General features: G+C 33.4%; 2 protein-coding genes across 2 annotated transcripts in view; both read left to right on the plus strand.

Annotated features, from left to right (window-relative positions):
* Positions 1 to 1,360: 1,360 nt before the first annotated feature.
* LOC143921779 (uncharacterized) lies at positions 1,361 to 3,124 on the plus strand. Its single transcript, XM_077445169.1, has 2 exons — positions 1,361 to 2,037; positions 2,116 to 3,124. The coding sequence occupies exons 1-2, from the start codon at positions 1,576 to 1,578 to the stop codon at positions 2,857 to 2,859; spliced, it is 1,206 nt and encodes a 401-aa protein (XP_077301295.1). The 5' UTR covers positions 1,361 to 1,575; the 3' UTR covers positions 2,860 to 3,124.
* Positions 3,125 to 10,194: 7,070 nt separating this feature from the next.
* Positions 10,195 to 21,093, plus strand: part of AdoR (Adenosine receptor) — a 44,685-nt gene continuing 33,786 nt past the window's right edge. The window contains exon 1 of the mRNA XM_077444936.1: positions 10,195 to 10,633. Within this exon, the coding sequence (XP_077301062.1) occupies positions 10,195 to 10,633 (439 nt within the window). The remainder of the gene's footprint in view (positions 10,634 to 21,093) is intronic.

Genomic DNA, 21,093 nt, shown 5'->3' on the forward strand with positions numbered 1-21,093 from the left:
CGGGCCGCGGCGTGCTGTGTTGATGGCGATGGGGGCGCGGCGGGTAGCTGGTAGCGGGTAGCCTGGCTCGGCGAGGCAGGGATGAGCGGCATGTTGAAATTGATCGAGGCTGCGTGGCTCGATGTCGGGGGTCACCAGTATGGAGGATGAACGAATGAGACGACTGGCATGTTAATGCACGTGTTTATTATATGACAGCTGAAGACAGAGTGAGTAGTAGCTCTCCGAACCCAGCCGAGTTGGTTCCCACTCGCAGGAAGGCAACCAAACTCGGCCATGTCGTATAAGCGAGCCGCCACAATACGTATGCGAGGAATGTGTTTTTGTCGATGGGGTAGACTTTTCTGGAACGATTGGCACCGTTCCGCCCGATGTAGTTTAATGGCTGCAGGTGTGCTTCGACTGGTTTGTTTCCGCTCGAGTGGTAGGGGTGGAGCTTTCTCGAAGGTTTTAGGAATGTATTCTGCGTCGCAGTATATGTCTTGATGATGGTGACGAGATTCCCACAGCTTCAATAATATAATATAATAAAATCCTCCATACTGGTGACCCCCGTCACCAGTATGGAGGATGAACGAATGAGACGACTGGCATGTTAATGCACGTGTTTATTATATGACAGCTGAAGACAGAGTGAGTAGTAGCTCTCCGAACCCAGCCGAGTTGGTTCCCACTCGCAGGAAGGCAACCAAACTCGACCATGTCGTATAAGCGAGCCGCCACAATACTTTTATTATATCTTAAAGTAATATACATTTTAACTGACGTAACTCAATAAAGATTTAAATTATTGACGATTTAATTTTACTTTCGATCTCATTGTTATCTGATATTAGTTATTGTACGTGTTTATATGTCATTACATTACTGCCATCGTTGCTTTTTTTTTCACACTTTTGCACAGGGAACGTAGACTTTGGCAATTTTGCAAATTTATTTAAATTTTTGTTTAACGGAAGCTATCGATATGTTTTAAATATTTTTATAGATAGTTACTGTCAAAACTCAAAAACAAAACATTTGCAAATGATGAATATCATTCGAATAAGATTTGAAATATCATAAACAAGTAAATAATATTTTCATTCAAGTTTCTTATTGACTTTCAAGTATTTTATCAGTTTGCAGTTATTAACTATATTGAAAGGAAAAGTTGTCAAAAGTCATTCCATTCTATCTAGACAACCTTTCAGATCTAAAAGCAATCTAAAAACTCATCTATAACACTCATATGAAAGCGAAAGCGCACACGCCTCATACCATGTTCCTTGATCGAGATTTTAGTGACTTGCGCGAGATTGCTTTTTGCGGAATAGTCCGTTTACCTATTATTTTATCATTTTTAAATTACTAAAAAAATAAATAAACACGACTACTTAAGTCTACTTATTTTTATCTTAACCTATACCTATCTTCTAGTTGTCAGTGGGCTGTGTATTGTTTATTGTTTACATTTCGGACAGTAAACTTCGAATAAATTTACGAAGCAATCTACCGATATCTATTTAATATTATGCTGTGGTAGCCCTGCATGTTCAATCTCACTGACAGTTCGTAGTTTTGACACTTGACAACATGACTTCGAGTGAAGTCGTACGCGATGCAGCTCTTCTCATATGCGACCTTCTAATCAAAGAATGCAAAAAAATCATTCAGACGAAGAAGAAAATTAAAAAACGTCGTTGTTGGGTTAAACGACCCATCGCCAACCAGAGTATATTAAAGTCGTCACAATTATTACCCGATGGGACTATCACAGATGATTCAGAAACATTTTATAGAACACACTTTCAAATGTCAGAAACACAGTTTGAAAATCTATTAGAAAAAGTTACACCGTTCATTCAAAAACAAGATACTCTCATGAGAAATTCTCTTCCATCGCGATTGAAACTGCAAGTCGCCCTCAGCTATCTGGTGGAAGGTTCCAGCTTCAGGGTCCTCGAAAACACGTTCCATGTAGTTCGTTGTTCCGTTTCAGCTTTTCTACCCGAAGTATATCAAGCCATCTACCACGTGTTACGGGAACATATCAAGGTAAACAATCCCACATATCAATCAACATAATGACTTCGTAACCGTCCTTATTAATACATTATTTAAATTCAATTCCAGATTCCAACGACAGAAAGTGAATGGACAGATGTATCAAAAGATTATAATACTGTATGGAACTTTCCAAATTGTTGTGGTGTCCTTGCTGCGAAACACATTAAGGGTCCTCAAAATTCGTATCAAACTAACAACTCCCGGAACGTACTTCTACTTGCAATTGTTGACGCTAAATATAATTTTTTATTCATAGACATAAACAAAAACGAAGGGATCGATGATATTTCACTCTTCACGAAATCCAATATAAATAAAATTCTACTGAAAAGGGATGAGTTTAATCTACCGATGGACTATTTCTTCGCAGCAGATAAAATGTTCCCGTTGCGGAATAATATAATGAAACCTTATTGTGAAGATCAATCTCTCGACCATGGTCAGAACTTATTTAACAGCCGACTCTCGCAAGTTCAACTGGCTGCTGATAATGCTTTCGGATTGTTGACTGCAAGATTCAAATTGCTATCGAAGCCCATCAACCTGCATTTGAATCGGGTAGAGATAGTTGTGAAGGCGGCTTGCGCTCTTCACAATTGGATCAATCAAACTTTCGAAGGTGCCGCTCCGTATATAGATGAGGATATGATTAATGCTGAAATGTGGCAGGCGGGGAAAATCGCACCCGTAAATTGGCATCTAACGTACGGTGGACTTTCCGATGCTACGAATGTAGCAGATAATGATTATGATAACGTTGCTAGTAGTATACGCGATGCTTATGCAGAGAAACTCGTTTCTGCGCAATGAACCATGACGAGACTATTCAAATTTGAAATAATAAAAATTAGTACCTGGATCAGCTAGCTCTTATACATATTTACATATACATAATAGCTTCGGTGGAATCTTCAATTTTTTAATTTCGTTTATATATTATATTTCGTTTGATATGTAATTTAGATATACAACACAAAAACATTACATTATATATACATACATATATTACATAGGTTTGTTTTGTAAATAAAATGTTCAAATGAATTTATTAAACTGATATTTGATAAGGTATTTTAATTTCTGTAAACTATCTACGAATAGTGTTAAATACATAAGAGTTCAGAGTTACTGCTTCCGCTCAGAATAAAATGCTAATTCGAATTACTATCGTTCTAAAGCAGATAAGTAAGTATTTTTAATTAAACTTTGTTTAACAATAAACGAATTTCTATCTTTTATATTTGCCGTTCATTGATAATAGGATTTCACTTCATTTAAACCAATATAATTAATATATTTTCACTAAATAGAATGGAACTTATTTTTTGTTAATTATTTTATAATTTGAGGACTTAATAGATTGAAATAATTAATAAATTTAACCTCCAAATGCAGCTGAAACTATTGGTTTTATCTAAGAGCAAAAGCAGCCTATTTCCACAGTTTCAGTGGTGGATTTATTTCACCCCCCCCAACACACAATATTTTCCAATTAGAACAGAATTTTTTATATTGTATTAAGTATATGATAAAGCTTCTCTTTGTCAGAAACGTTAAAAAAAATTAAATTAGTAACTTAGTATCAGAATGTCTGTTCGACGAACACTACGAGAAGGTGGAAGCTAGAATATCCGATTTAAATCGATTGTGAATAGTCGTTCACGAACTAAGAATTTTCTGTTGCATATGCATTTTCGCACAACGCTCCATTGACTTTTATTATCATTTGAGATATTTTGCGAAAATACTTAAAGTAAAACACATACACGAAAATACTTAAAGTAATGCACATCAAGTTCAAGGTGAGGATGATGAAATTCTTGCAATAAGTGCAAATATGGATCTTGTCGGAAATGTGATGCATTTACATAGTAAATCCGTCACTGGATAGTTTATCTTCGCATAAAATGTTACGTTGTACTCATAATACATACTATCATGTTTTTATAAATAGATTTCAGACTAGAAAATACAAACATCCTAAAATTTCACACGAGCAGGTGTATTTAATTAGTTTTTTATGATTATTTCATACTTACGATTCGAAAATCATATTTTTAGAACATCTTCAAGACAAACAATGAGCTTAGTGAAATATAGAAGAGCCTTGTAAAAATAGATACGAATCCAAGTATACGTAGTTACGTTAAAAAATTAAAAAATATATATAAGTACAAATTAAAATTAGCAGCTAGAGCAAAGAACAATGATACATATGTATTTATTTATTTATACTCGTATACGCCCATTTATTTTATTTTCCACGACATCTATGGTCAAACATTGTACATCAAACAAGTATTTTAAGTATTATTTAGGGCCAATTACAAAAATCGATTTGCAATCATACATATATGAAGAAATTTTCAGCAAAACAAAAATCAGCGAATTCAAGATGTTGTAAACTCGAATTTTGCGAGAAATAAGACATCGAAGCCAATTTCTTGGAAACGTTTCAATTAAATGAGATAAATTGGCAAACTTTGATAGGAAACGATCGACCTTATGGTCACATACATATCCAAATTTAAAATTCTCTCATAGGAAACATTGATAACTTCACACTAATGTTATAAGATTTAACCTCAACTTCAAAGCAAGTATCAATTCCTTCCCAAAACAACTTTTTATGTATTTTTGTACTAGCTATTTTTGTTACTATTTTTATTATTTTTGTACTAAATACTGGAGAATTATGGATGAAATACAAGCAGGAGACAATGAATAGGATTAAGGTAAAATACAACAATTGCTACCACGCTCTCTTCGGGCTACTAAGAGGATGCAGGGTTTTGTAAAAGGGCACGCGCCTCATTTTGAGACCATTCTCATGACGAGAGTGGTCTCCCTACGTCGTCGTGTATTTGTATCATCGTTAATATTTATATTCAATATGAAAAAAAAGTAAAAACTACCTACCTACGTACATATAAACAATATAAAATACCAATAGAAAAAATAATTAATTAAATAAATTTTCTATGTATCGCCTAGAGGAAACATACATAGGTAGCAAACAGTATACATATATAGAGGTTTTTTTTTATTATGTGCGTACTTTACGCACGCCGTACTTTAGTACGCCAAGCTTTACCTTACACAGACAGACCGACACACATAATAGCGATATTATATATATGATGTAGGTTTTGTCTGTCTATTTTTCTCATCTCTCTGTACTTTTTCAACCACTGTGGCGCATTAGGGACTCTCGTAATGCCACAATGTTCCAAACTCAAACTTAAATTAATTAATTAATTTATTATATGTAGCCATGTATTTAGCCATTATATTTATATTTTTTATCATTCATTTGTATTATCTATATATTATTTATAGGGACGATGGAGATTGCACTATTCTACCGATCTGGAATAATAAAAACCATTGGTTGAAATGTAGAAAATAAAATCCAAAGTAACTTACAATTGAAAAGCAGCTAGCTGGATTATAATTATTTATCAGAGATTTTTTTAAGTTGCTCCGTTCCAGCTCCGCTCCGACACCTCAGTACTTGCTCCAACTCCGATCCGTGCTACGAATAGTTTTAATAGGAATCATATTATTTATTTAATTTATTAATTTTATTCATAGATGATAATTTTTTTTTATTTATAGACAATTTATTTATTATTAAAATATTTAATATTTAATATATATCATGAAAATACATACATATGTAGATATAACTATACTACACGATGTGCACATGGTTGTCCCAAACTACCATAGTAACAATAATAGAGAAAATAATCAAGAATATAATTTGATCACGATGGAAAAATAAAAAAGAAAGCACGAGCACACATTCCTTTGTACAAAACATCAATAAGTAATAAGTAATCAATATAAAATAAAATAATATAACCAAACTACATGATGTGCCACATGTCAAATGATTCCCGGATAATAAATCATCAAATATCGAATTGATCATAAATTGAAAAACAAATTTTAAAAAAGCATTCATTTAATTTTTAAATTCTGAAAGAAATTCTAATACATAAAAACAAAATATCGGAGCAGTGGAGCACTACAAATTTTCGTGCTCCAGCTCCACTCCTGCTCCGTGCAAACACTCGTTGCTCCACTGCTTCGGGCTCCTGCTCCACGCTCCGCTCCAGATCTCTGATAATTATGTTTTGTCTACAAGTCTTGCTCTTTTAATTTATTTAGCCTTGTAAACATGACAATTACACTGTAAGGACGCGATACAACTGCCCACGAAATTTTGGCATCATCCGATTACAAAATCGACACCACATATCAACCGACACATAATCAAAACGAACACTAAATAACACATTATAATTAACAGTGAATGAAAGTGACGCAGTCACTTCAGAAACCTACGCCATTATATACCCACACACACACACATACATACATAGTATCAGTAATTATTTCAAAGTAGTGACATCATACAGACACACTAGGTGTAAACGAACACTTATAGACGCGAAAGTTACCCCGCTATCGGACCAACTACCCCTCCAGTGTTTTCCCAGCGAGCGAGTGTTACGCAGTGTCGTCATCAGTTGTTCTCGCGACTCCGCGACGAACGGGGTGTTGACTCACAGTCGTCACTTACGCTCTACTGATGAATTACGCAAAAAATATAAACCAAAAACAATCTCAAATTCGATCTTAAATCATAAATTTTCACCAAGCCGTAGTGTCCGATACCAGTTTTCCACTCGACTCGGAAAATCTTCACGTCCACATTGTTTACAGGTGAGTTGCACTGGCAATTTTTCTCTCGGTATTGAAATTTTTTCTATTTAATAACATATGGACCGTTTAAAGTTGACGTTGACGCTATTATCTATTTAATGAACTTCGCTTACAATAAATTAACCCTATCGTATGCTGTGACACTCGATATGAAAAGTGCTATTTGTCAACGTTGTTACCCTTTCCATGTTCATACGCAGTGTAATATAATATCGATTACAGTTAATTTACACACGATCGTTTCATAAATGTATAGGTCCTATGTATAAAAGCTATTATTAAATTATTCGTATATACAAAAAGTTTGTTAAATGTTTAGAAAAATATGTTTCGAAATTTTTCAAATTTATAAATATTACGTTGGAGTGTTATTTCATTATAAAAATGCTCATGATTATAAGACGAATTAAATTCAAAACCTTTTTTCTGTAAATCAATCAATCAATCAACTGGCAGTACACATTTTATTACATTATAATTGTAAACAATTAATACGCTAGTGTACAAGTTTAAAGATTAAGAAAAATTTGGAGATTGAAATCAAATTAATGTTATCAAAGGAAACACTCAGAAGTGTAACGGAAAACTTCATGAAAAATCATATATATGTACATATATAATGGTTCATACTTCATTTTTCACGAATAATGTAAAAAAAAAAATTATTATTAAAAAAACTTTTGAAATGATTTTTTATCATCTATATATGTATGTATGTATATTTGACACGATTTTTCTTTTAACGATAAGAAAATATTCACGTATCCACTTTGACTTCGTTTCGTGTGCCTCAATTTGTCTTGCTCGCATTTCGATACTCCCCATCAAAGGTGGTGTAGTTTTCCTTCAACTTTTCACGCGTCTGTAATAAATAAAAAGGACTGATCGCTTTCCCAATTTTTCCAGCGGAAAAAATACAGTGAAAATATGAAAAGTTGCGGGCGATAATTGCACGGTGAAAGCTTGTTTACTTTATTGATGTATAATAAATGTGAGTATCACCATTACCTAAAATTTTCAATTAGAATGCTAGTGAATAAATATAAAGGTGTGGTCAACATATACAATTTTTCTTTCGCACTAAAGACTTGCTGAAATTTTCATATTAAAAGTTAAAAACATTTTACAGGTTTTCAAAAATGATTTCAATAAAACATGACTGCATTAGCCACAGCGTAGTGCACTAGTAGAGGTATTTATTGCATACCAGTAGAGAGGTCGTGGGTTCAATTCCCGGCCAAATACGCTGCTGACGAGATCTTGTGATTATAATACACAGATTGACTGTCTCCTGTTAGAAATTTACGATTTTTTTAGCTTAATTGTTGTGACGAATATAATAAATCAGTACCCTTCCTCTAAGTTTCTCGCAAATTCGAATTATTAGATTCTGGAATTTGTTGAATCTTATTAATGCTACCTAAAATTTTCCGTGAATCAAAAATTTATTGATTGTCCATAGATGTCTCTATTGTATTCAATATATTATATTTGATTGTAATCAAGTGTGGATTAGGCCATTGTTAAGAAAAAGTTTTACTTTGGGTCATATTAATCAAATAGTCCTTGTCGACAATAACTCACCCAGAAAACGCTAGCTTTAAGGATACCCAACCTTATCTTTGTACATCTGTGGGTAAATCAAAAAGTGATAGCAATTTATATCGACTTCGTTCCTTTGAATCCCAAACTGGTTCATCAGCTTTTCAGTTTCATCTAATAAAAGCGCTTTTTACTGTTTTCTGATATGGGTTGCTAGCATATGTATATGTATGTACTTGATGTAACAGTGAATGCAAGTATTATAACAGCAGTATAGCTCGGTGGTTCCGTTAATGCTAGGCATTGAGAAGTTCCGAGTTCAAACCCTCGGTTGGCCTCGTTCGTAGATAATTTACTCCGAGTATTTCTATAGTGCTGCTGGTCAGACTTGAATATTTATGACTCCAAGTCGATCTTTTCCTATCGGATTTATCTGATTTCATTGTTGAAACGGTTCCTCGTCAAATGGCAAAACCATCCTTCTTACTAATTGTTACCACTATTTGAATATGATTTCAAATTTATATACATATATGTAAGAGTTTAATACCATAGGTGTCATACAAGTTTTATACCATAAGTTTTTTTATAAGATAGTATTGGTTGAATGATATGGCCTTAGCTGCGGGAGGGGGGGGGGTTATAGGGGCATTTGTAAATAAAAAAATTATATTTATAAGAATTAATTATGTGTATTTTTTGATTTTTAAATGCTTTTTATTATTACGAAATTATGTTCACAATACATCTTATATCTATTTTAATAGCCACTGATCTACTGATCATTTTCTATTTTACAATTTAATTTAATTTGGTTATTAATCACAGTATTATATTATTCTAATGTTAATCTAAAGCATAATAGGAAAAAGAGCTCAAAAACCTATTTACAATCCTTATAAATGTTCATAATACATCCAATACATAATATTAATTAAAGACTCTCTAAAGTCGATGACCTAAAGCAGATTGTGTTAAGGTAATCTGTAATTATGTGTATGAATGTTTCATTCCCTTACGAAATTGAGTCATGCAAAATATAAAGAATGTTATATTTTCGATAAATTTTATTATTTTCGTTTTTTAAACCTAAGAAACCTCAGTTTTATTTCTGCTTTTTGTTAAATTTTATAAAGGGTACATGTTGAACATATTATAGAAAAAAAGCAAAATAATATTTTCTTTGTCGAATTTATTATATATACAATAATATTTTCACTATCGTAATATCGAATAAAGTTCATAAAAGCAAAATAATTTTTATTTTAATTCAACGCCTTTTCCAAATTCCGAACGAAGCCTAGTAAAAGTTCCGTTTTGGTGCCTGTATCTCAGCCCCCCAAAAACCTAGCTACGTCCGTATCGAATTGTTTGTAAAAGTCACCAATGGTGACTTTTACAAACAATACGTGACGTCAGTGGTGGGGGGTGCTACTTAATCGAGTAAACTACTTTTTTAGTAGGCTCATTTGAACCTCCTCTCCATTTTAACTGCACTTTAATCATATTTGTTAAATGACTAAATTCAAAACCATCACAATTAAATTTATGTTTACAGAAACTGACCGTTGGGATCATCCACTGACTATTGGGATCATCACACGCGACAGTGATCAAAACCTTGACAGTGAACGTGCACGAGAAGAAACGGTCAACATGTGCTGCACGCATCACTAGGCGAACACCGTCAATAAACAAAGTGTCGTTAAGTGACATATTTAGTGTTGGATTACTCACTCATTGAACACTCGGTGCCATAAAAGCGGCACTTGTATGTTAATGCAAAAATGGCGTGCAGATCGCCAGCTCAACTAAAACTGGAACTCTCCTTGTGAAAAAAAAAAAGAGATAAAACGAGCCGAACTCACAATGTCGACGGCCACGCCCGAATTTGGCGACATGCTCTTCTCGGCTGGATCACAGAACATGTCGGACATTGTAGCACCCATGGAGCTGCAATTCGCCTATACCATCCTGGAGATACTGGTGGCTATAGTAGCCGTCGTCGGCAACGCCATGGTCATCTTGGTGTTCTGGAGAGAGAGGAGGCTGCGCAGACGTACCAATTACTACATAGTCTCGTTGGCCGTTGCTGATCTTCTCGTGGGTTTGTTGGGTATTCCGTTCGCTATACTGGCTTCTATAGGCCTGCCCACCAATTTGCACGCTTGTCTCTTCACGGTTTCCGTGCTGGTCGTCCTCTGCACCATCAGCATCTTCTGTCTGGTCGCAGTGTCCGTCGATCGCTACTGGGCCATATTGCACCCCATGGGATACTCGAGAAACGTGCGGACCAAAACGGCCATCGGTAAGTGTGCCCTTATCGTTTTATTGCTGAAATAATAGATGTTATGTCCATTGTAAACAATGTTGTTTGAGGTTTATGTGTACGTCCCACGTGTAAAAATGTTCCCACTGAGTATCGAAGTCTGTAACTTGCCAAGGAATCTGTTTGATAAATAGTTTTATGCCTAGGTGAATTTTGGCAATGATTTATTTAACCGTTGGTGGAATCTTTCTAAAATGTTTTGGGTAGGGTTTGCTTGATGTTTCTAAACAACGAATTATGTAGAATATTGTGTGCCCTTATCGTTTTATTGCTGAAATAATAGATGTTATGTCCATTGTTAATAATGCTGTTTGAGATTTATGTACATACGTCGCACGTGTAAAAATCAGCTGAAATGTTCCCACTGAGAATCGAAGTTTGTAACTTGCCATGGAATCTGCTCGATAAATATGTTGTTTTATGTCTAGGTGAATTTTGGCACTGATTTATTTAACTGTTGGTGGAATCTTTTTAAGAATTTTTGGGTATGGTTTGCTTTAGCCTTGATTTTTATAAATAATGAATTATGTAGAATATTGGAAACTTTTTTTTTGTCATTTTTTATATGTCCGAAAAAGGTAGGTAGGTAGTTTTATCCACTTTTTTCGTATTAAACAATTAAATATAAATTGTCCGAGGGCGCCATAGGGTGTAAGGCCGGCACTGGGCAAAACTTCAACATCGATTCTCGTTAAATGAACTCTCTGTTTCTATACTTTTACTAGTGTTGTACCCGTTGAAATATCATCGCATGGGTTATGGCTTATTAAGTTATTAAATAATAAAAGAAATGTTTCGGTCCTGTGTTCGATGATGGCGAACCTCAAGACGCTGAATAACTTGAGATTTTCAAGTGAGATATGAAAGAGATGCCAATTTACAGGAACCGTTTCAATGAAAATCTGAAAAATTGGCAAACTCTGATAAGAAACGATTGACCTGGAGTCACAAACCAAGGGTTTGGTCAACAGCTACTAGTGGGAATCGAACTGTGACCACTTTTTTCAAAAGCATAATATGCTAGCCACCAGTTCACGCTGCCGGTTGTATATGTACAAAATCCCTTTCTTCTCTTTGTAAAAGCATTATCAAAATTTCTTGTAGTAATTTGGTTCTGGTTTTTTCTGCCTTCTTTAAAATGGAATATTGGAATAAGAAAGGAAGTCTTAATGATTTAAAAGGTATTTATTGATTTCAATCGTACTGGTATGATAAATACCATCACATCATCAAAAAGGGTATCCAGACCGTTGCGCGCTTACTGAAAATAAACTATAAACTATGCGCGATTTGGATTTATTTTAATTTTTGAAGATTTTTGACATGATAATGATATTTGATGATGTTTGAAGTTTGACGTTTTTACATCGCCGCACGCCCAACGATCGAGCGGGATTTAATACAAGCGCTCATCGATCATGGATCATCAAAAATATCAACAAATTTCAGCTAGTTTATAAGAAAATATTTAGTTTATGGTTAGTTAAGTCTCTTTATCATAGAAAATATTTTAAAAGATGATAAATGTAATAGAAAAAAGCTTTAAAAAGTAGCAAAATCATAAAGAAAATCGAATAGATCATTCATTCTTGAATTGAATTTAGACCATGTCGTCTTCACCATAGTAATCTAATATTTGATTTCAAACAATAAACTTACACTTTTTTATGCACAAGATTCGTACTGTGAGTTTTTCCGAGCGGTTGAATTTCCCATTGGAATTGAATGATCAACATTATATACTTTTCCTTTTTCAACTGCATAGAAAATCTGTCTAGATTTCTTTTGGCTTACTTTTGATATTAGTAATAATTTTCCCACTAATTTTTATAATAGCTTTTGTATTTGAGTATTAAATGTATCGCATAATGAATTAAGATCTTAAATAGGTTTACATCGCGTTGTTTTCCATCATATTTTCACGTGACCTTTTAACGTGAAAGCTGTCACAATTAATATAGATATATTTTACGCGAAAAGGACACTGCACGAATATCATTAATCAATCTTAATTTTTTTTAACTATTTATCACCGAAACATTTCAACACGAACCGCACTTATTTTGTACTGAAAATGTCCTTATATTCGTATGCAAAGTTTGAGAATCTTTTACGACTCCTTCGGGACAACCTTTGAAATGTGACCGAAATCGAAGACGACGTCTGATTTGATTTATCGTCCGCGTTTGAATGGCAAAATTAGATTTTTCTCTTACTATTTTTATACCCGTATTTTGCATCTAGTTATTCTGAAATTCTTACTGACGATCAAATTTGATTTTAATACTATAACGAACAAAATCTAATAATTTTATCACTGATTATTATATAATATAATATCTTCTTTACATTTATGAAAGCATGTTCATATCTCTATGATAGGACAGTATCCAGTTTCGTGAATAAAGCAACAGGTTCAAACTTTTCATGAACAAAATATGTTGTAAGTAATAACCAATTTCTCGAATTACATGTAACATGTATATAGAAATAGCCACAAATTATATGTATTTAAGTTAAATCAATGACATTTCTGGTTGTAAAAAGTCTGTAATAATGTAAATACTATAAGTAAATACTATTGCATTTTCGCGAATAAAACCGTTTTTATATCCAAAATGCTACTTTGCCTGAAGAAAAAGATCTTTGATCAATGTGTTTTGCCAGTGATGACGTTTGGATGCGAGACTTGGACATTGAAGTTCAGAATGTTGCATAAAGTGTAATGCGCTCAAATTAATAATGGAACGTTTAATTCTCGGCATGACGAGGAAATATAAAAGACGAAATATTTGGGTGAAAAGTATGACAAGGGTAGTAATGGAGATAATAAAGAGACCGAAATAACCGGTCGCGTAGCTAGAAGAACGGACTATAGATGGACGAAAGAAGTGCTCGAATGGTACCTGAGAGAATGCAAAAGGGTGCCAGGAAGTCCACAGAGGAGATGGGTGGATGAAATTAGAAAAAATAGTGGGATGAGAGTTAAAAAATGGCGAATGGAAGCATGTTTGAGAGGCTTTCATACAGCAATGAATGGCGAATGACTGTAAATGATGATGATTATATAATAATAATTTTTATTCCAGGTGACAGGGGGAATAGTTCAATTCCTTTCGTTAACGTAAACATAGTACAAATAGATAGTACAAATGATAAAATAAATAAAATAATAATAATAACTAATTTAAGTAATTATTCAATTAAATGAAAAATAATTTATGGTGGCCGATGAAACATATATTTGTATGTATGTACATATGTACAGTGATGATTGGAAATGAGTAGTCGCGGCAGTAAGAATTTTAATATAATTTGACGATACGGATACACGATAACGTAGGGAGGCCGCTTTCATCCTGAGATTAGCCTCAAAGTGAGGTACGTGCCCTTCCACAATCATCTTCAACACACTGCAACCCTTTGGTAGCCCGAAGAGAGCACGGTAGCAGTTGTTGTATTGTACAACAACTGTATAATATTTTCCATTAATTAATTATGCTAGGGTAGTTTTATTAAAAAGTCACATTATATCATAGTTTTGAATTCAAACTCGTTTTTAGTTATATTTTATTTTAAAATAATAGAAATTACAATTACGGTTTAAAAACAACCTTGAATATTTTAAATACTTTTCCAAACGAAAACAATTGAATTGAACATAAAAACTACAACCTAACAGATTGCAGGCATTTTCAAAAGACCATTTATTTTGTTGAAATATATTAAATTACGGAATTGATCAAATTGTGCGAGAAACTTAAATCGACTTTCAAAATCTAAACTTAATCCAAAGAGGCTCGGTTAATTACATGCAGGAATTCGACTTTTTATAACAAATTAATGTCTACGCATATTTAACTACTATCCCAACTATTCTAAAGTTATTTACGTGTTATAATACCGAATTTAACACGCATTACACAAACGAGAATCCATTTAACTTGCACGCCAGTTGATATTAACGCAATTAATTTTACCAGCTACGTTTTATCACACGAGAAACTTTGAACATACGCGAAACAGTCTAAGAGTGTTTAGAATTACTTTTTAATATAAATAACGATTTTATGAATACTCGAAAGCTATTATACTCGTACTTCGTCGTAAAAAAACCAATGAATGGTTTTAAGCTGTCATTCACAAAGCCACAATCGTACGACCTATTGTCACACACAGCATCAAATAGCCCATTCATCATTACGTATCGTAATTGTGGACTTGTTTTGACTTAATGTTATTAAGGTTTTATTATAGATACCTTTGCAGGACATAGACCTCCTTATAGTATATGTTTATAAGTATTTTTTAAAGGTGACTATTCATGTAGAGACTACTCTGCAGACTCGTAAGATTTTTTGTGGCTAGAGATGCTACGATAGCTACATAGGTCTCCCGAAAAATCGTCCAGTTTTATATCGATATACGAAAAATTATTACGCCACAAAACTGCCCAAAGAAATATCCGGTTTTCGTTTTTATACAAACCAGCAGCGTAGTCTAGTGGTGAATGTTGAATTATTTCGTACTTGATGTTACGAGTTCGATTCCTCGCTAAGTCTCGTTGTTGGCCAGACCTTGATTTGTCTAGGTCGATCGTTTCTTATCAGAATTTGCCAATTTTTCTGATTTTCATTGAAACGATTCCTGTAAAATTGGCGTTTCCTTCCCAATTTTCTGTTTCGAACCTTTAGTTATTGTTATATCTTAGGTTTCGCCATATTGCTCACCATATATGTCTCTGTGGTTGTTTATCGAATATAAAAAAATTCGTATTGTTACATGAAAGTTATTCATCGTTATTTATCGTATTAATACGATATTTTTAATATATGTATACTGACCATAGATGTCAGATATTTAGATTTACATGTATCTATGTAATAATTATGTGGACCAGGAAGGCGCATTTAGGGTTTACCTGTTAAGCCTTCCTGGTACATTTGTATATATGTATGTGAAAATATGTATGTAAAATTAAATAAAATAAAATAAAAAAGCCAGTCGACTGTCTATTACCGGAGTCAGAAAATTAAGATTAAGTTTAAATTTTTTATCTTACAAAAAATATGTAATACATTCCTTGTAAATTTAACTGAATTAGCTTTTACTAATATTTTTATTGGCCTCTTCTTGCTTCGCTTTCGGTTTTTTCGTCTGATTTCGTCTGACGAAATTTGGGTTCTTATCCGATCGTTTTTTTGTAAAATAACTAGAAAAAAATTAAAATATTCACGAAAATCCCAATAAAATAAATAAATGAATTTTCGATTAGAATAATGAAATTGAAAATTATATGATTCATATAGTTTTTTATGAATTGCGCTATTAATATATAATACATAACTTGAATTTCTAGCTAAGCAGTTTTTTTTATTATCTGGGTGAAGTTTAGAAAATAAATGGCTTGTAATAAATTATAGGGCCACAGGCCGTATTCAAGATAAATCCGAAGTCAAATTAAAGGAGTTCGGGGCCGTATGTTGGAAACCCTGGTATATATCCAGCGATGTAAGTCGAGCAGAGTTGTAACGAATTCGAGTCTCACTAGAGTCTCGCTGCTGGCTACACCTTGGTATGTCTTTTCATATCAGAGTTTGCCAATTTTTCAGATTTTCATTGAAACAGTTCCTGTAAAATTGACATCTCCTTCCTATCTCTCTTCCTAATCTCAGGTTATTCAGCGTCTTGATGTTCGTCAATTTGATCATAAAACGCTGCAAAAATTTCTCCATAGATGTCACTGTGGATGTTTGTATGAATTCACATTGCATAAAATGCTTATTTATATTTACTGTATTGTATCTGTTTAAGTGCACTCGTCGCTTTGCAGTGATCTGTAAAGGCGAGTGTTCATGATCTATGAAATAAAATACGTTGAATCTTTTGCCATAAGAAAGTTTTACTTTTCGTTTGAATCGCCCCTGGAGTCTTTGCGTCCTTAGCAAAATATCTTTTTTCCATGGCCTTGTTTATGTTATTGAAACTACTTTCAATAATATTGTTGCGTAGGGGTGGGTGGAGGATCCAAACGAAAGGCCAAAGTCGCTTCACAGCATTTATTGGTGATTAAAGAGATACACACACCGCCAATGCTTTGTCCAGAATGCCTTGACATCGCTTAAGTACCCGTTTATAGGACAAGTCACTCCCTGCATCTTCAACGTCCGGTTACTTCCCTATTGTTACCCGGATATGCATTCCCACGGCACTCAGTCCCACAGTCACTGTCAGTTCTGAGAAGGGACCGGGTGCCGTTACTTAACCAATTCGGTGGTCATTATTTAGCCTAACACTTAGCCTGGATATAATCCTCGAAAACCAATTATAACAGCGGCTCCTTTAGGATATGCTACAATATTTTATTGGTTTATGACCTCGTCCTCACCCGTCACTAAATCTTAAAGCAACCACTAAGGTTGTCCCTTTTTTTCGTTGTTCAAAGAAATATACGCCAATTCCCTTAGAACGTCTGGATATTCATAAATGTTTCGGGAAAAAAAACCTTAATAAGCCGGTTGATCGAACTAAAACAGCTGGCTTTCGTTTTTTTGAAAAATTGACAAAAAGCTGGTTTTTCGGTTTCGGCTTGGAAGCCCTACGACAGGCCCTACGTGAATTCCCACTTTGAGTTTCATCCCCTTCGTTCAAAATCGTTCACATATAAGAGTGACAATTCATATTAAAATTCCTATACAGAACAGGTTCAAACATTGAATAACATGCTTCGTAGAGTGAAACATATTGGAAAATCCCTATAATAGAATATATTGTATATGTAGTATTAGAATACGTTTGTTCTCCGAAACACTGACTCAAAATCCAATTTCAGTTGAAATATTGAACGCTGTGGGATGGAGATTAAGCTAAAACTGCACGTCGAATACATATAGAGTTTTATGTACTTACACTACGTGTATCTATTTACTATACACAGTTTAATTAATTAGATTACGCGTCTATTCAATTTCGAAAAGATACATACATAGTTTGCCCAATGTCGGCTCACCTCCATTGTTAGTAATTGTAGATTGAAGATGTGTGTATGTGCAGAAATTGAATAATGGCTCCAACAATTCAATGGTTCGGATGTGAGTGTTTTCGAGTGACCTCAACATGGGTTAAACGGATTATGACAAAAAATAAATTAAAAAAAATGGCATACAGTGTAGATAATTTCACTCACAAAGCAAAAGTGGAATTGGCATCAAAGTACAGTTAAAATCGCGACCGCAAGTTCAACAAACTTATCTAATTCTGATTTTCGACTGTAACTATTCTAATCACGCTTTGCAAATCATAAATTGAGCGCGTGTTCGGTTTTTTTATATCGATTTGAATTAAATTCTTATTTAAATACATACATTCGTTTGTTTAATTATTGGTGAAAGTTTCATATAAAATGGACGTTTGTGTATTCAATTTGTTTGGAAAACAATTAATTATTTATTATCTATGTGTATTTTGTGTATATTTGAAGTGGTCGCAAAATCAACAATGACACAAATTTCGTTATTAATAGGTCAATATTTATTAGACTGAAATGTGTTGCAGATAATGTTGATATAACTCAATTCAATAATGAAATATTAATGAATTGTTTATAAAATTATATCATATCTACACTGTATAATGATATAATAAGTCATATCCGTACTTGTTCGGTTTTGTTTGTGAAATGGTATAAATCATATAAACAATGTTGTATAAAAATATATAAAAAATTATAATAAAATCATTTTTGACTTAAAAAACTTTATGTCTAATATTGCACTTTATATATTATACGTATTGATCTTTTTAAGTCTTTCTGATATACTTTCAGTTCGCTTTTCTTTTGCTTAGAGTTATCAAAAGCTTTTACAGATATACATATATAATATGTACTAAAGCATGTTTCGTTGCTCACTCTTTTAATGTTCTGTAATTTATTTATTTAAAGTTTGGACCATTGTGGCGTTACAGGAATTCCTAATGCGCGACAATGGTCGAAAATATAACAGAGAAAAAATATATGTATGTGTATACATAAATTGTAAAATTTGAATAGCAGAAAATGTAGTCACAAAACATATAATAATAGTTACATTAATATAATTATATATAAATTTGGAATGACTTGCTTCAATAATCAGCACCTACATACATACATATGTACATATGTACCTATGTATGTATATATAAGAACCAGCCGTGAATACAAAACATCCCCGTGAGGCCCAAATCTAAGATCAAAATATACTCATAAATCACATCCATGATGAAAATAGTGATGAGCGCAGGCTACCAGACAAATAGGTTAAAATAATCTCTGATAACCAACGTTTACTGAGATGGAAAATATCACATTCAGGCAAGCTAGCAACGATTTCATTAAGAAGTCAAATAGTTCTTGCAAAAGGAGCCATCCAATAAATACCTGTGCGAGCAGGAGGTACTATCATCAAATGATGATGTCTACCATGCACATAGCTATTGTAATAATATTTACGACATAACAATGAGTTGGTGCATAGATATTGTATGTCCATCTTTGAATTTGTATCGAATTTTAAGTTTGTATCGAATTTTAAGTTCGTATTGAATTTTAAGTTTGTGTCAAATTTTAAGTTTGTGTCAAATTTTAAGTTTGTAAATGCTGGAATAAATCAGGTTTTTCCTTTCAAGTTAATTAATGTGGTGTACATAAATTACCTTGAAAGGAAAAGCCTGAATTAATCCAGCATCTACAAACTTGAAATTCGATACAAATTCAAAAATGGACATACAATATCTATGCACCAAGCCATCGATATATCGCTACTTCATAAATACAAAATAATATTTTTTCCGCGTTAAAATGAAATCTGTTTTTATCGACATATATAATTTACCGATTTTTATCTTATTTTTACAGTTATGGATTTTAAAACTGTTAAAAAACGATGAGAGTAGAGAAATTGAAATAGCAATAGGTAGGCCAATTAGAAGCTAGAAGAATGAACGATTCTGTTGGATAAAATAAGTGTAGGAATGTACCCGAGAGAACGTAAAAGGGTGCAAAGAAGGCTACAGTGTAGATGGGTAGATGAGAATTGCTCAAAATAGAGACGAATAAAAGCATGTCGGAGAGATGATGATGGATTGGAATATTAATAAAAGATAACATGATTTTTTTTAACCATTTTTGAGTTAAAAAGCTCCATGGCTACTAACAAACAGACTTTAATTGAATACTTGTTGCTGTTAAAAATGCATGAATATCCGATAGTTAACTAAATTATAGCCTCTCGTTCTCAATAGGGATGTGTATTGATCCATCGAACTCCACACAAATTCTCAACAAAAGCAAATTATAATTGAGTCTCTACATGGTGAATATTACAGTGTTCAACTTTGTTTGCAAATCACGATATATCAGCAAATCGAATATACATACATGTACATATGTAGTTCCTTGTTTTCTCTTTGTTTAATGCATTTAATCGCTCTTAGGTAGGTTGGAAATGTTTCAGACGTTGATTTACAGCTTTTCAGTTCATTCTGCGCTCATGGGCGTGTAAGGGAATTGGGAATAACTAGTATAAAAGTGGAAGTTAATAGAAAACAATCGCTCGGAAAAAAACAATATCGATTCAACTGGCGAAAGTCAAATGGGAAAATCGCCTACTACGTACATGTATTTTCACCGAATCGGTCGTCGACAATTTTCCGCATAAAATAACAAAAACGTGTCAATGCACGGAAAAGCGTTAATGAAATTTGATATGCACATACCTACATATGTGTCTATATTATGTACATTTGACCTTTGTTTTTCCGCGAATATTTTACAGTGTAAAAACATCACGCACGCGACTATGGAATGTTTTGATTAAAAAGTTTCGTGTTATTTTAATTGCTCGTTAGTTTTGTCGTTTCACCATTTCGCATATCCCAATGTGCCATTTTTCAATTAAAAGTACCCCTATGTGTGGTAAAACGGTTGCAGATTTTTTGTCAGCCTCAAATTACGCAAACACGAGCTGAAAAATACATAAAACGTCTGTTCTCGTTAGTTAAATAGTTCCGGTTAATTAATTTGAACCGCAAGTCCTTGAACTGACTATATATTTTGACGTTAATTCATTTAACGGGGCTGTATTCCCTAATGTGTGTACTTTTTGCCCTAAAAATAATCATACGTTTGATTATAATCCACTAAGTCTAATTATGCGCAGACGACAAGTCCTGAGCGAATTCCGAGAATCGTTTTCATTGAAGGTTTCCATATAGAGATTTTCCCGGGAAAAATGCCATGTGAAAACTTTGATAGCTCCTCCGTATTAAATTAATTACATCAAATCGTGAAATATTATACTTTTCCATATATTCTCGTTGAATATAAAAAATATGTTAATCGAACGATCGGAATACATAAATTACTCCGATTGTGATTTTATGTGTAAAGTTCGTTTATA

This window comes from Arctopsyche grandis, chromosome 13 (assembly GCF_051622035.1).
Source record: "Arctopsyche grandis isolate Sample6627 chromosome 13, ASM5162203v2, whole genome shotgun sequence".
NCBI lineage: Eukaryota > Metazoa > Arthropoda > Insecta > Trichoptera > Hydropsychidae > Arctopsyche > Arctopsyche grandis.

Coding starts and splice junctions, on each gene's coding strand:
- LOC143921779 (XM_077445169.1), top strand. CDS start 1,576: ATGACTTCGAGTGAAGTCGTACGCGATGCAGCTCTTCTCATATGCGAC. Junction 2,038..2,115: donor TGTTACGGGAACATATCAAG/GTAAACAATCCC, acceptor ATTCAATTCCAG/ATTCCAACGACAGAAAGTGA.